The sequence below is a fragment of the Boleophthalmus pectinirostris genome, unplaced genomic scaffold (genome assembly GCF_026225935.1).
Source record: "Boleophthalmus pectinirostris isolate CB_2022bp ecotype Guang Dong unplaced genomic scaffold, ASM2622593v1 HiC_scaffold_17, whole genome shotgun sequence".
Classification (NCBI taxonomy): domain Eukaryota; kingdom Metazoa; phylum Chordata; class Actinopteri; order Gobiiformes; family Gobiidae; genus Boleophthalmus; species Boleophthalmus pectinirostris.
In genome coordinates, this window is record NW_026571115.1 from 37,883,049 (window position 1) to 37,895,548 (window position 12,500).

Consider the following 12,500-nt stretch of genomic DNA (forward strand, 5'->3'; position numbering starts at 1 on the left):
GTGGTGATGTTGCAGTGATGTCGCGGTGATGTTGCAGTGATGTCGCGGTGATGTGGTGATGGGTGATGTGTGGTGATGTGGTGATGTTGATGTCGTGTGTTGATGTGTGTGGTGTCGTGGTGATGTCGTGGTGATGTCGTGGTGATGTTGCAGTGATGTCGTGGTGATGTCGTGGTGATGTTGCAGTGATGTCGTGGTGATGTCATGGTGATGTTGTCGTGGTTTTACCTGGCCTTGAGGTCGGACACAGAATATTCTGCTCCAAGACTCTGAAGCTTCAACAGTGCACACTCCTGAATACACACACTGATCTGAGAAGTACACACAACATTATTACTACTACTGCAACTATTACTACTACCACTACTGCTGCTACTACTGCTACTACTACTACTACTACTACTACTACTACTGCTACTACTACTACTACTACTACTACCACTACTGCTGCTACTACTACTACTACTACTACTACTACTACTACTACTGCTGCTACTACTACTGCTACTTCTACTACTGGTCTGGGTCCTGGTCCTGGTCCTGGTCTGGGTCTGGTCCTGGTCCGGGTCTGTACCTGGTCCCGCAGGTCGGAGGCGGTCTTCAGCTTTGAGTCCAGGTGTTTGAGGTCTCCAGGTGAACGTCTCTGAAGCTCCACCTCGATCTGACGCTCCAGCGCCTGATTGGACGACTCCAGACGCCTCACCTACCAAATAAGGACGGAAGGAAATGAGGAGACGAGGAGAGAGGAGACGAGGAGAGAGGAGACAAGGAGAGAGGAGACGCGGAGCGAGGAGACGAGAAGGGAGGAGACGAGGAGAGAGGAGATGAGAAGAGAGGAGAGAGGAGAGAGGAGAGAGAGAGAGAGAGAGAGAGGAGACGAGAGAGAGAGAGAGGAGAGAAGGAGACGAGAAGAGAGGAGACGAGAAGACGAGAGAGAGGAGACAAGGAGAGAGGAGACGAGGAGCGAGGAGATGAGAAGAGAGGAGACGAGGAGACAAGGAGAGAGGAGACAAGGAGAGAGGAGATGAGGAGAGAGGAGACAAGGAGACGAGGAGACAAGGAGTGAGGAGACGAGGAGAGGAGGAGAGAGAAGAGAGGAGACGAGGAGAGAGGAGACGAGGAGCGAAGAGACGAGGAGATGAGGAGAGAGGAGACAAGGAGAGAGGAGATGAGGAGAGAGGAGACAAGGAGACAAGGAGTGAGGAGACGAGGAGAGAGGAGACGAGGAAAGAGGAGACAAGGAGAGAGGAGACAAGGAGAAAAGGAGAGAGGAGACGAGAGAGGAGACGAGGCAAGAGGACGAGGAGACAAGGAAAGAGGAGACAAGGAGAGAGGAGACGAGAAGAGAGGAGACGAGGAGACAAGGAGAAAAGAAGAGAGGAGTCGAGGAGAGAGGAGACGAGGAGAGAAGAGACGAGGAGAGAGGAGACAAGGAGACGAGGAGAGAGGAGACAAGGAGAGAGGAGACGAGAAGAGAGGAAACGAGGAGTCGAGGAAAGAGAGAGGAGACGAGGAGAGAGGAGACGAGGAGAGAAGAGACGAGGAGAGAGGAGACGAGGAGAGAGGAGATGAGGAGACGAGGAGATGAGGAGACAAGGAGAGAGGAGACGAGGAGAGAGGAGACGAGGAGATGAGGAGACAAGGAGAGAGGAGACAAGGAGAGAGAAGACGAGGAGAGAGGAGACAAGGAGACGAGGAGAGAGGAGACAAGGAGAGAAGAGACGAGGAGTGAAGAGACGAGGAGAGAGGAGACGAGGAGAGAGGAGATGAGGAGACAGGAGACAAGGAGAGAGAAGACGAGGAGAGAGGAGACGAGGAGAGAGGAGATGAGGAGACAGGAGACAAGGAGAGAGAAGACGAGGAGCGAAGAGACGAGGAGAGAGGAGATGAGGAGAGAGGAGAGAGGAAACGAGGAGAGAGGAGACGAGGAAAGAGGAAACGAGGAGAGAGGAGACGAGGAGACGAGGAGACACAGAAGGAAGCAATGAAGAACCAAAGCAAGATGTTCAGTCTTGGTTTGGTTCTTCATTACATCCAGAACTAAACCAGGACTAAACCAGGACTAAACCAGGTCTAAACCAGGACTAAACCAGGACTAAAACCAGGACTAAACCAGGTCTAAAACCAGGTCTACTAAACCAGGTCTAAACCAGGACTAAACCAGGTCTAAACCAGGTCTAAACCAGGACTAAACCAGGTCTAAACCAGGACTAAACCAGGACTAAACCAGGACTAAACCAGGACTAAACCAGGACTAAACCAGGACTAAACCAGGACTAGACCGGGTCTAAACCAGGACTAAACCAGGTCTAAACCAGGACTAAACCAGGTCTAAACCAGGACTAAACCAGGTCTAAACCAGGTCTAAACCAGGACTAAACCAGGACTAAACCAGGACTAAACCAGGTCTAAACCAGGACTAAACCAGGACTAAACCAGGTCTAAACCAGGAAACTAAACCAGGACTAAACCAGACTAAACCAGGACTAAACCTAAACCAGGAAACCAGGACTAAACCAGGACTAAACCAGGACTAAACCAGGACTAAACCAGGACTAAACCAGGACTAAACCAGGTAAACCAGGACTAAACCAGGACTAAACCAAGGACTAAACTAAACCAGGACTAAACCAGGACTAAACCAGGACTAAACCAGGACTAGACCCGGACTGTGGAGACCTGGTGAATGTAGGAGGAGAGTCGGGCGTTGAGGTCTTGGAGCGTGGACTTGTTGTGGTTCATGTCCAGATTCTGGTCCAAGATCTGGTTCAGGTTCAGGTCCAGACTCGGTCCTGGGACTTTGTACGGCCACATGGCTCCGCCCCCTGCGTGACATCACAGCGTGTGAGCGCGTTTTTAAAGAACCCAAACGGAACGTCCGGTTTAACTCACAAACCTGCACATTTACACGAGAAAACTCTGTTCCACCTGGTGATGTCATCGTGTGGTGATACAGGAAGTGCTCCACTGTGTTTTTAAACTCCACACAGCTTCACTAGAATCACCTGGATCAGTTCAGTCCTGGAGTTTTGATCTGGACTGAACTGAAGGGAAAAGGAGCTGAGAACTTGATGACATCACAAGGTGGAACAGAGAGTTTGAAGGTTTGGAGATGAAACAGACTCAGAATAAACAAACAAACAAACAAACAAAAACAAACAAATAAACAAACAGGAGTGCAGCTCTGAGTGTGACAGGAACACAACAGTAGAAGATGTTTGTGCTTCAGGAGGTTTAAGTTCCACAGTCGGGGAGAAGGTTTTTGTCGACTCACGTGGAGCTTTTCTGTGAGTCGCTCGTAAATCACACGGATCATGAATCATCTGAGCTTCATATTTATGTCAACGAGGAACGACCCAGATTTTTACAACAACGACACAAACTGAAACCCAGAACCTCCTCCTGCTCCAGAACCTCCTGCCTCCAGAACCTCCTCCCCAGAACCTCCTGCTCCAGAACCTCCTCCTGCCCCAGAACCTCCTGCCCCAGAACCTCCTGCCCCAGAACCTCCTGCTCCAGAACCTCCTGCCCAGAACCCTCCTCCTGCCCCAGAACCTCCTGCTCCAGAACCTCCCTCCTGCCCAGAACTCCTCCCCAGAACCTCCTGCCCCAGAACCTCCTGCCCCAGAGACCTCCTGCCCAGAACCTCCTGCTCCAGAACCTCCTCCTGCCCCAGAACCTCCTCCTGCCCAGAACCTCCTGCTCCAGAACCTCCTGCCCCAGAACCTCCTCTCCAGCCCCAGAACCTCCTGCCCCAGAACCTCCTGCCCCAGAACCTCCTGCCCCAGAACCTCCTGCTCCAGAACCTCCTGCCCCAGAACCTCCTGGTGTTGAGGAGCATCTGTCTCTCTTCAGTCTGAATCATGAACAACACGAAAACAACAAACCTGCAAAACCTGAGGCCAAAAACCAGGACTAAACCAGGTCTAAACCAGGTCTAAACCAGGACTAAACTAAACCAGGTCTAAACCAGGACTAAACCAGGTCTAAACCAGGACTAAACCAGGACTAAACCAGAACTAAACCAGGACTAAACCAGGACTAAACCAGGACTAAACCAGGACTAAACCAGGTCTAAACCAGGACTAAACCAGGTCTAAACCAGGTCTAAACCAGGACTAAACCAGGACTAAACCAGGACTAAACCAGGTCTAAACCAGGACTAAACCAGGACTAAACCAGGTCTAAACCAGGACTAAACCAGGTCTAAACCAGGACTAAACCAGGTCTAGATCAGTGTCAAGAAGTAGAATAAAACATTGATCCATTTCACTGTGTTTAAATCACAAAAACTCTCAACTCCTCCTGCATTTTTGTGTTTTTTGTTTCTTGAATCAAAATCTGTTACTTTGAAAAATCGTGCACTTTACACAAATGAAACACACCTGCCACTCAGGACCGACAGGGACCGACAGGGACCGACAGGGACCGACAGGGACTGACAGGGACCGACAGGGACTGACAGGGACCGGCGTGGCCAGACAGGGACCGACAGGGACCGACAGGGACCGACAGGGACCGGCGTGGCCAGACAGGGACTGACAGGGGACGACAGGACAGGGACAGGGACAGGCGACAGGGAGCGACAGGAGCAGAGGTTTGCTGACAGGTCACAGACACACGGAGCTCGACACAAACTCAGACTCACAGCAAAGGACAAAGTTTTTCTTTTACCAAAAATGAATCTGACACAAAAAATAAAAAAAACGAATAAAAATAAAAAAAGAAAAAAAAAAAAAAAAAAAGAGAAAAAAATCTGAAAAGTCCAAAAGTCAAATTCACAAATCCATCAGGACTAAACCAGGTCTAAACCAGGTCTAAACCAGGTCTAAACCAGGTCTAAACCAGGTCTAAACCAGGACTAAACCAGGTCTAAACCAGGTCTAAACCAGGACTAAACCAGGTCTAAACCAGGTAAACCAGGTCTAAACCAGGACCTAAACCAGGTAAACCAGGTCTAAACCAGGTCTAAACCAGGTAAACTATAAACCAGGTCTAAAACCAGGAAACCAGTAAACCAGGAAACTCTAAACCAGGTTTAAACCAGGACTAAACCAGGTTAAACCAGGACTAAACCAGGTCTAAACCAGGACTAAACCAGGACTAAACCAGGTAAACCAGGTCTAAACCAGGTAAACCAGGACTCCCAGGTAAACCAGGTCTAAACCAGGTCTAAACCAGGTCTAAAAGTATAAAGGGTCAGACTCACAGTTGCAGGTTCGTCGTCGTCGGAGTCACATTTCTTTTTGACTCTCGCGTTTTTCACTGAATCTTTTTCCGTTCGTTCCTGTCGCCTTCGGCTCTGAACCGGTCTGGACCCGCCCCGGTCCTGGTCCTGGTCCAGACCCGGTCTGAACCTGGTCTGAACCCTGGTCTGAACCTGGTCTGAACCCGGTCTGAACCCGGTCTGAAGTTACACCTCAGGCTCCCCGGGATCTCACGCTGACACTGTGCCCTCGAGCAAGACGCCAGAGCCACACTGACACTGATCCAGAGTCAGAGACGCACGAACCAGCAGCCACATGACCTGAGGCACGAGGCGACCTGAGGCGACCGGAGGGACCTGAGGCGACCGGAGGGACCTGAGGCAACCGGAGGGACCTGAGGCGACCGGAGGGACCTGAGGCGACCAGAGGGACCTGAGGCACGAGGCGACCTGAGGCGACCAGAGGGACCTGAGGCGACCAGAGGGACCTGAGGCGACCGGAGGGACCTGAGGCACGAGGCGACCTGAGGCGACCAGAGGGACCTGAGGTGACCGGAGGGACCTGAGGCACAAGGTGACCTGAGGTGACCGGAGGGACCTGAGGCGACCGGAGGGACCTGAGGCGACCGGAGGGACCTGAGGCGACCAGAGGGACCTGAGGCACGAGGTGACCTGAGGTGACCAGAGGGACCTGAGGCGACCGGAGGGACCTGAGGCGACCGGAGGGACCTGAGGCGACTGGGGCGACCGGAGTGATCTTGGTCCGAGTCTTGGTTCAGACCTGTTGGAGTCCTGGTCCGGGTCTTGGTTCAGACCTGTCGGCAGGTGCGCTCACACTCAGACTCGACTCGACTCGACTCGTGTGTTGGATTCGTTCAAACCTGTTTCTTTTTTTTTTTTTTTTTTGAGTTTAAACATTTTCTTCATAACACAGATTTTATGTAGGTCAAATCCTCCGGCGAAGAAAAAACGACCAAGATCCAAGACCAAGATCCAAGACCAAGATCCAAGACCAAGACCAAGATCCAAGACCAAGATCCAAGACCAAGACCAAGATCCAAGACCAAGATCCAAGACCAAGACCAAGATCCAAGACCAAGATCCAAGACCAAGATCCAAGACCAAGACCAAGATCCAAGACCAAGACCAAGATCCAAGACCAAGATCCAAGACCAAGACCAAGACCCAAGATCCAAGACCAAGATCCAAGACCAAGACCCAAGACCAAGACCAAGACCAAGATCCAAGACCAAGACCAAGATCCAAGACCAAGACCAAGACCAAGATCCAAGACCAAGACCAAGATCCAAGACCAAGATCCAAGACCAAGATCCAAGATCCAAGACCAAGACCAAGATCCAAGATCCAAGACCAAGATCCAAGATCCAAGACCAAGACCAAGACCAAGACCAAGATCCAAGACCAAGACCAAGACCAAGACCAAGACCAAGATCCAAGACCAAGACCAAGACCAAGACCCAAGACCCAAGATCCAAGATCCAAGACCAAGATCCAAGACCAAGATCCAAGACCAAGACCAAGATCCAAGATCCAAGACCAAGATCCAAGATCCAAGACCAAGATCCAAGACCAAGATCCAAGATCCAAGACCAAGACCAAGACCAAGACCAAGATCCAAGACCAAGACCAAGATCCAAGACCAAGATCCAAGACCAAGATCAAGAACCAAGACCAAGAAAAGATCCAAGACCAAGACCAAGATCCAAGACCAAGACCAAGACCAAGATCCAAGATCCAAGACCAAGACCAAGATCAAGACCAAGACCAAGACCAAGACCAAGATCCAAGACCAGATCCAAGACCAAGATCAAGACCAAGATCCCAAGACCAAGATCCAAGACCAAGACCCAAGACCAAGACCAAGACCAAGATCCAAGACCAAGACCAAGACCAAGACCAAGATCCAAGACCAAGACCAAGACCCAAGACAAGATCCAAGACCCAAGACCAAGACCAAGATCCAAGACCAAGACCAAGACCAAGATCCAAGACCAAGACCAAGACCAAGACCAAGATCCAAGACCAAGACCAAGATCCAAGACCAAGACCAAGATCCAAGACCAGATCCAAGACCAAGATCCAAGACCAAGACCAAGACCAAGACCAAGACCAAGACCAAGACCAAGACAAGACCCAAGACCCAAGATCCAAGACCAAGACCAAGACAAGATCCAAGACCAAGATCCAAAGACCCAAGATCCAGAGACCAAGACCCAAGACCAAGATCCAAGACCAAGACCAGACCAAGACCCAAGATCAAGACCAAGACCAAGACCAAGATCCAAGATCCAAGACCAAGATCCAAGACAAACCAAGACCAAGACCCAAGACCAGATCCAAGACCAAGACCAAGACCAAGATCCAAGATCCAAGACCAAGATCCAAGATCCAAGACCAAGACCAAGACCCAAGACCAAGATCCAAGACCAAGACCAAGACCAAGACCAAGACCAAGATCCAAGACCAAGACCAAGACCCAAGACCCAAGACCAAGATCCAAGACCAAGATCCAAGATCCAAGACCAAGACCAAGATCCAAGACCAAGACCAAGATCCAAGACCAAGATCCAAGACCAAGACCAAGATCCAAGACCAAGATCCAAGACCCAAGACCAAGATCCAAGATCCAAGACCAAGATCCAAGACCAAGATCCAAGACCAAGATCCAAGATCCAAGACCAAGATCCAAGACCAAGACCAAGACCAAGATCCAAGACCAAGACCAAGACCAAGATCCAAGACCAAGACCAAGATCCAAGATCCAAGATCCAAGACCAAGATCCAAGATCCAAGACCAAGACCAAGATCCAAGACCAGATCCAGGTGTGAACCTGCTCATTGGTCCAGATGCAGTTGTTCTTGTTCTTGTTGCAGCTCCAGATCTTTTCTGGTTCTTTTTTGTCTTGATGATGTTTGGATTTTGTCTGTGAAACTGAGGATCTGGTTTCTTCATAAACGTCTTGATCAGAGTCACGTGTTTAACACAGACAAATGTTTCCTTCTTGTTTCTTCCTGTGGATCAATCCTGCTCATCACCTTCACCTTTCACTGTTTTTCAATTCTGTTGGGAAGAGAAACAGTTTGAACAGAGGTTTGAGTCACACACATCTGATTCACTTTTACATTTATGAAGTTCACAAACATGTTTCTCGAGTCGTTTTCAATCACACAATGACGACGTCCGAATCCCAAAACTAAAATATGACAATATCAGAACCAGAAACAAAAGTGAAATGGTTCAAAAGACTTGAAAAGATCCACTTTGTTTCACTTCCCACTGGGAAACAAACATGGAGGTTTGAGTCTGAACTGAACCAGGACCAGAGTCTCACATTCATGATGCGTTTATTTTCACAGAAACATTTAAACAAAGTGACAGCAGAAGTTCTTTGTTCTGTGTTAATAATGTTCTGCTCACTGAAGTACAGTAACTGTAACTGAATACAGTTACTCTGATTACTCTGGTACATGTAATCTGTTACTCCACAACACTGAACATGATGTGTGATTGTGAGTTCAATGTGGGAACAAAAATCATGGATTAAAACACAGAAAACTAAAATTGAATTAAATTATTGCAGTGGTTTAAAAACTCTAACTATAAATATTTGATTATTATTATTATTCGATGATTTGATATTTGATCTGAACGAGAACTTTGAATTCAGCCGTTACAAAAAGAACAAGTAGAAAACCACCCAACCTTTTAAGTTCTGAAGACTGTGACTTTTAAATTCATCAACTTAAAATAATTGAGGTTAAATTAAAGTTTTTTTGGTTGTGGTTAGAGATGGACACGATTAGTCGATTAATGAACCGAGGAACTGAGGAGCCAAAGAAGGAACCAAAAAGATCAAACCTGGACTGAGACTCTGCACCGTCCACAGGAAAACTCACAACAGTGAGATTTGGTCAGAAATGTTCATTCTGTCAAATATTCAGCTTCAGTTAGTTTGTAAAGATCTGATCTCAAAAACTGGAAAAAAAAAAAAAAGAGCAGCAACTAGAGATGGGCACGATTAATCGATTAATCGATAATTGATCATTAAGAATTTCATGGATTCCGTTCATTTTACTGGACAAACTGAATGTATGTGTGTGTGTCGTGACCAAACAGGTGTGTACATGTGTCTCTGCATCAGAAGGAGCGAGACACAAACAGTGGGTCAGTCTGTAACGAACCGAAGCACAAATGTGGATTTAACCAGGATTTGTAGAAGAAATTCCACACTTTCCGTTGCGTTGGGACAAGTGTGAGTCCATGTGCACAGTGGATAAAGCAGCACATATGTTTCTGTGTCCAGTGGGAAAAAGTTTTTCCAGGTGAGAGTCGCTCAATGTGGATGACGAGGCCCCGCCCCTCCCCCCGTACGCTGTCCTGGTTTTGACAAACACAAATCTGGTCACACTGACCTGTATTCACCTGAGTCATGTCTTTTAATCCAACACAAGTTGAACCACATCAGCGACACAAGAGCTGGAGTTTTATCTTCACTTAGTTTATGTAAATTAGTGATGTGGTTTTAAGTTTTGTTTCTGTGAGATTTGAACAAAACTGAATTAAACACATTATAATGTCAAACAGCTGATGTGGATCTAGAGTCGTTATGTTTATATGTCGTAAAGTTGAATTTATTGATGCAGATTAGTGCAGATAGTAATAATAATGATGATCATTTTAATAGAAAAACGTTCATGATTAATCGATAATCGATCGTTAATTCTCCCAATGATCGATTAAGTAAATTTCATCAAATCCCCGTCTCTAGTTCTGGTCATTTATTCAGGTTTACAGTGAACGACGTGAATGTGAAGAGTTATTTTACATCACATGGACTTTAAACGGGTCAGAGTCGATCAAACAGTGTTGGGAAGTTTACTTTTAAAATGTAATCCCCTACAGATTACAGATTACATATCCCAAAATGTAGTTTGTAACTTAATCCATTAAATTACTTAAAGTGAGTAATGTAATCTGATTACTTTGGATTACTTGATTTGCTGTAGAGAAACAAAGACGAGGAAATCTTCACATAAGAAGTTTTGTCTGATAAAAGAAAATAAAAAGTCCAAACTTTACTGAACCAAATTAAAAATATTATTGATAGAAAAACGAAGAAACACGTCCACACAGCAGGATTTAGTTTCTGGTTTAGACCTGGTTTAGTCCTGGTTTTAGACCTGGTTTAGTCCTGGTTTAGACCTGGTTTAGTCCTGGTTTAGTCCTGGTTTAGACCTGGTTTAGTCCTGGTTTAGACCTGGTTTAGTCCTCGTTTAGTCCTGTTTAGACCTCCTGGTTTAGTCCTGGTTTAGACCTGGTTTAGTCCTGGTTTAGACCTGGTTTAGTCCTGGTTTAGACCTGGTTTAGTCCTGGTTTAGTGGTTTAGTCCTGGTTTAGTCCTGGTTTAGTCCTGGTTTAGTCCTGGTTTAGTCCTGGTTTAGTCCTGGTTTAGTCCTGCCTGGTTTAGTCCTGGTTTAGTCCTGGTTTAGTCCTGGTTTAGAACCTGGTTTAGTCCTGGTTTAGACCTGGTTTAGTCCTGGTTTAGACCTGGTTTAGTCCTGGTTTAGTCCTGGTTTAGTCCTGGTTTAGTGGTTAGTCCTGGTTTAGACCTGGTTTAGTCCCTGGTTTAGTCCTGGTTTAGTCCTGGTTTAGACCTGGTTTAGTCCTGGTTTAGACCTGGTTTGGAAATGAGTGGAATTACGTAAAAAAAAAAAGAAAAAAAAAAGGGAGATTTAGCCCAAAATGTAAAATCAGGAAAATCCATTTATTTCAACCAAAGTAACTGTAATCCAATTCCCACTCACTGAAACAGTAACTGTAACTGAATACAGTTACTCATGTAACTGAATACAGTTACTCATCATTTGTACTCTGATTACTCTGGTACATGTAATCTATTACTCCCATCACTGTTATCAAAGAACCAAGTTTATCATCATTTCTCCTCATAAATAAACGAGTCATTTTAAACTCTGACGCCTCCATTTTAGAACTGACACAGTTTGAAAAGGTGAAAACGTAAAGAGTAAATAAATAAATAAATAAATAAATAAATAAATAAATAAAGAGTTTGAGGCGTGTTGAGGTTTTTGTCACTAGTTTTAATAAAGCCTTGTGTTCCGGGCTCATACAAGTTTTCCACATAAATTTAAGCATTTAATAAAAAGAAAAAACTTATGACTTTTGCTGTTTTAGAAAGAAGCCATTTTGTCACAAAGCATCATGGGAAATGAAGTCCGTTCCAAAGTAAAGCGCCGCGAGGCCGAGTCGCTTCCACCGTTCGGCTCGACGCGTCTGTATCCGGGTGGGCGGGGGGGCGGAGTCAGGCCGGGGGGGCGGAGTCAGGTCACAGGGGGCGGAGTCAGGCCAAAGAGAGAGAGAGAGAGAGAGAGAGAGAGAGAGAGAGAGAGAGAGAGAGAGAGAGGAGAGGGGCATCGTGGGAAATGAAGTCCTGTTTGAAGAGACGTGGGCTTAAATAAAAGAGAGCGCCGCCGTGTGGTGATTTCCTGCGCCGTCCGACAGGAAGAATCCAGTGAGGAAGAGGAGGGAGGAAGGAGGGAGGAGGGAAGGAGGGAAGGAAAAAGGAAAGAGGAGGAGAGAAAGAGAGGGAGATAAGAGGAAGGAGAGAGGAGGGCTGAAGGGACACGGGGGGGAGGGAGGAGGAGGAGCTACGGGGCCAGTGGGCGGGGATACGGGGGGGAGAGAGTGGGCGGGGCGCGGATGGCGGGGTGGGCGGGGCCGGGGGGGGGGGGGGGGGGGGGGGGGGGGGCCGTGTTATTTGAGGCAGCGTTCGAAGTAGGTGGCGCCGATGTAGCCGCCTCTCATGGAGCGATGGACGTTCTGCTCAAACAGACGACGGTTCGTCTGTAAAACCTCCGCCGCCTCTTTGTTCAGAGGATCCTCCGGGTTTGGCTCCTGACGCAGAGAACCAGAAAGAACCAGAAAGAACCAGAAAGAACCAGAAAGAACCAGAAAGAACCAGAAAGAACCAGAGAGAACCAGAAGAACCAGAAGAACCAGAAAGAACCAGAAAGAACCAGAGAACCAGAGAGAACCAGAAAGAACCAGAAAGAACCAGAAAGAACCAGAGAAGAACCAGAGAGAACCAGAGAGAACCAGAAAGAACCAGAGAGAACCAGAGAGAACCAGAAAGAACCAGAGAGAACCAGAGAGAACCAGAGAGAACCAGAAAGAACCAGAGAGAACCAGAGAGAACCAGAGAGAACCAGAAAGAACCAGAACCAGAAGAACCAGAAAGAACCAGAGAGAACC

The 12,500-nt window shown here is 47.3% G+C and overlaps 1 protein-coding gene across 1 annotated transcript in view; it reads right to left on the reverse strand.

The window, feature by feature from the left end:
- Positions 1-11,974: 11,974 nt before the first annotated feature.
- Positions 11,975-12,500, reverse strand: part of ube2m (ubiquitin conjugating enzyme E2 M) — a 14,703-nt gene continuing 14,177 nt past the window's right edge. Inside the window, exon 6 of the mRNA XM_055152514.1 lies at positions 11,975-12,143. Coding sequence (XP_055008489.1) covers positions 12,003-12,143 — 141 coding nt within the window. The 3' untranslated portion in view covers positions 11,975-12,002. The remainder of the gene's footprint in view (positions 12,144-12,500) is intronic.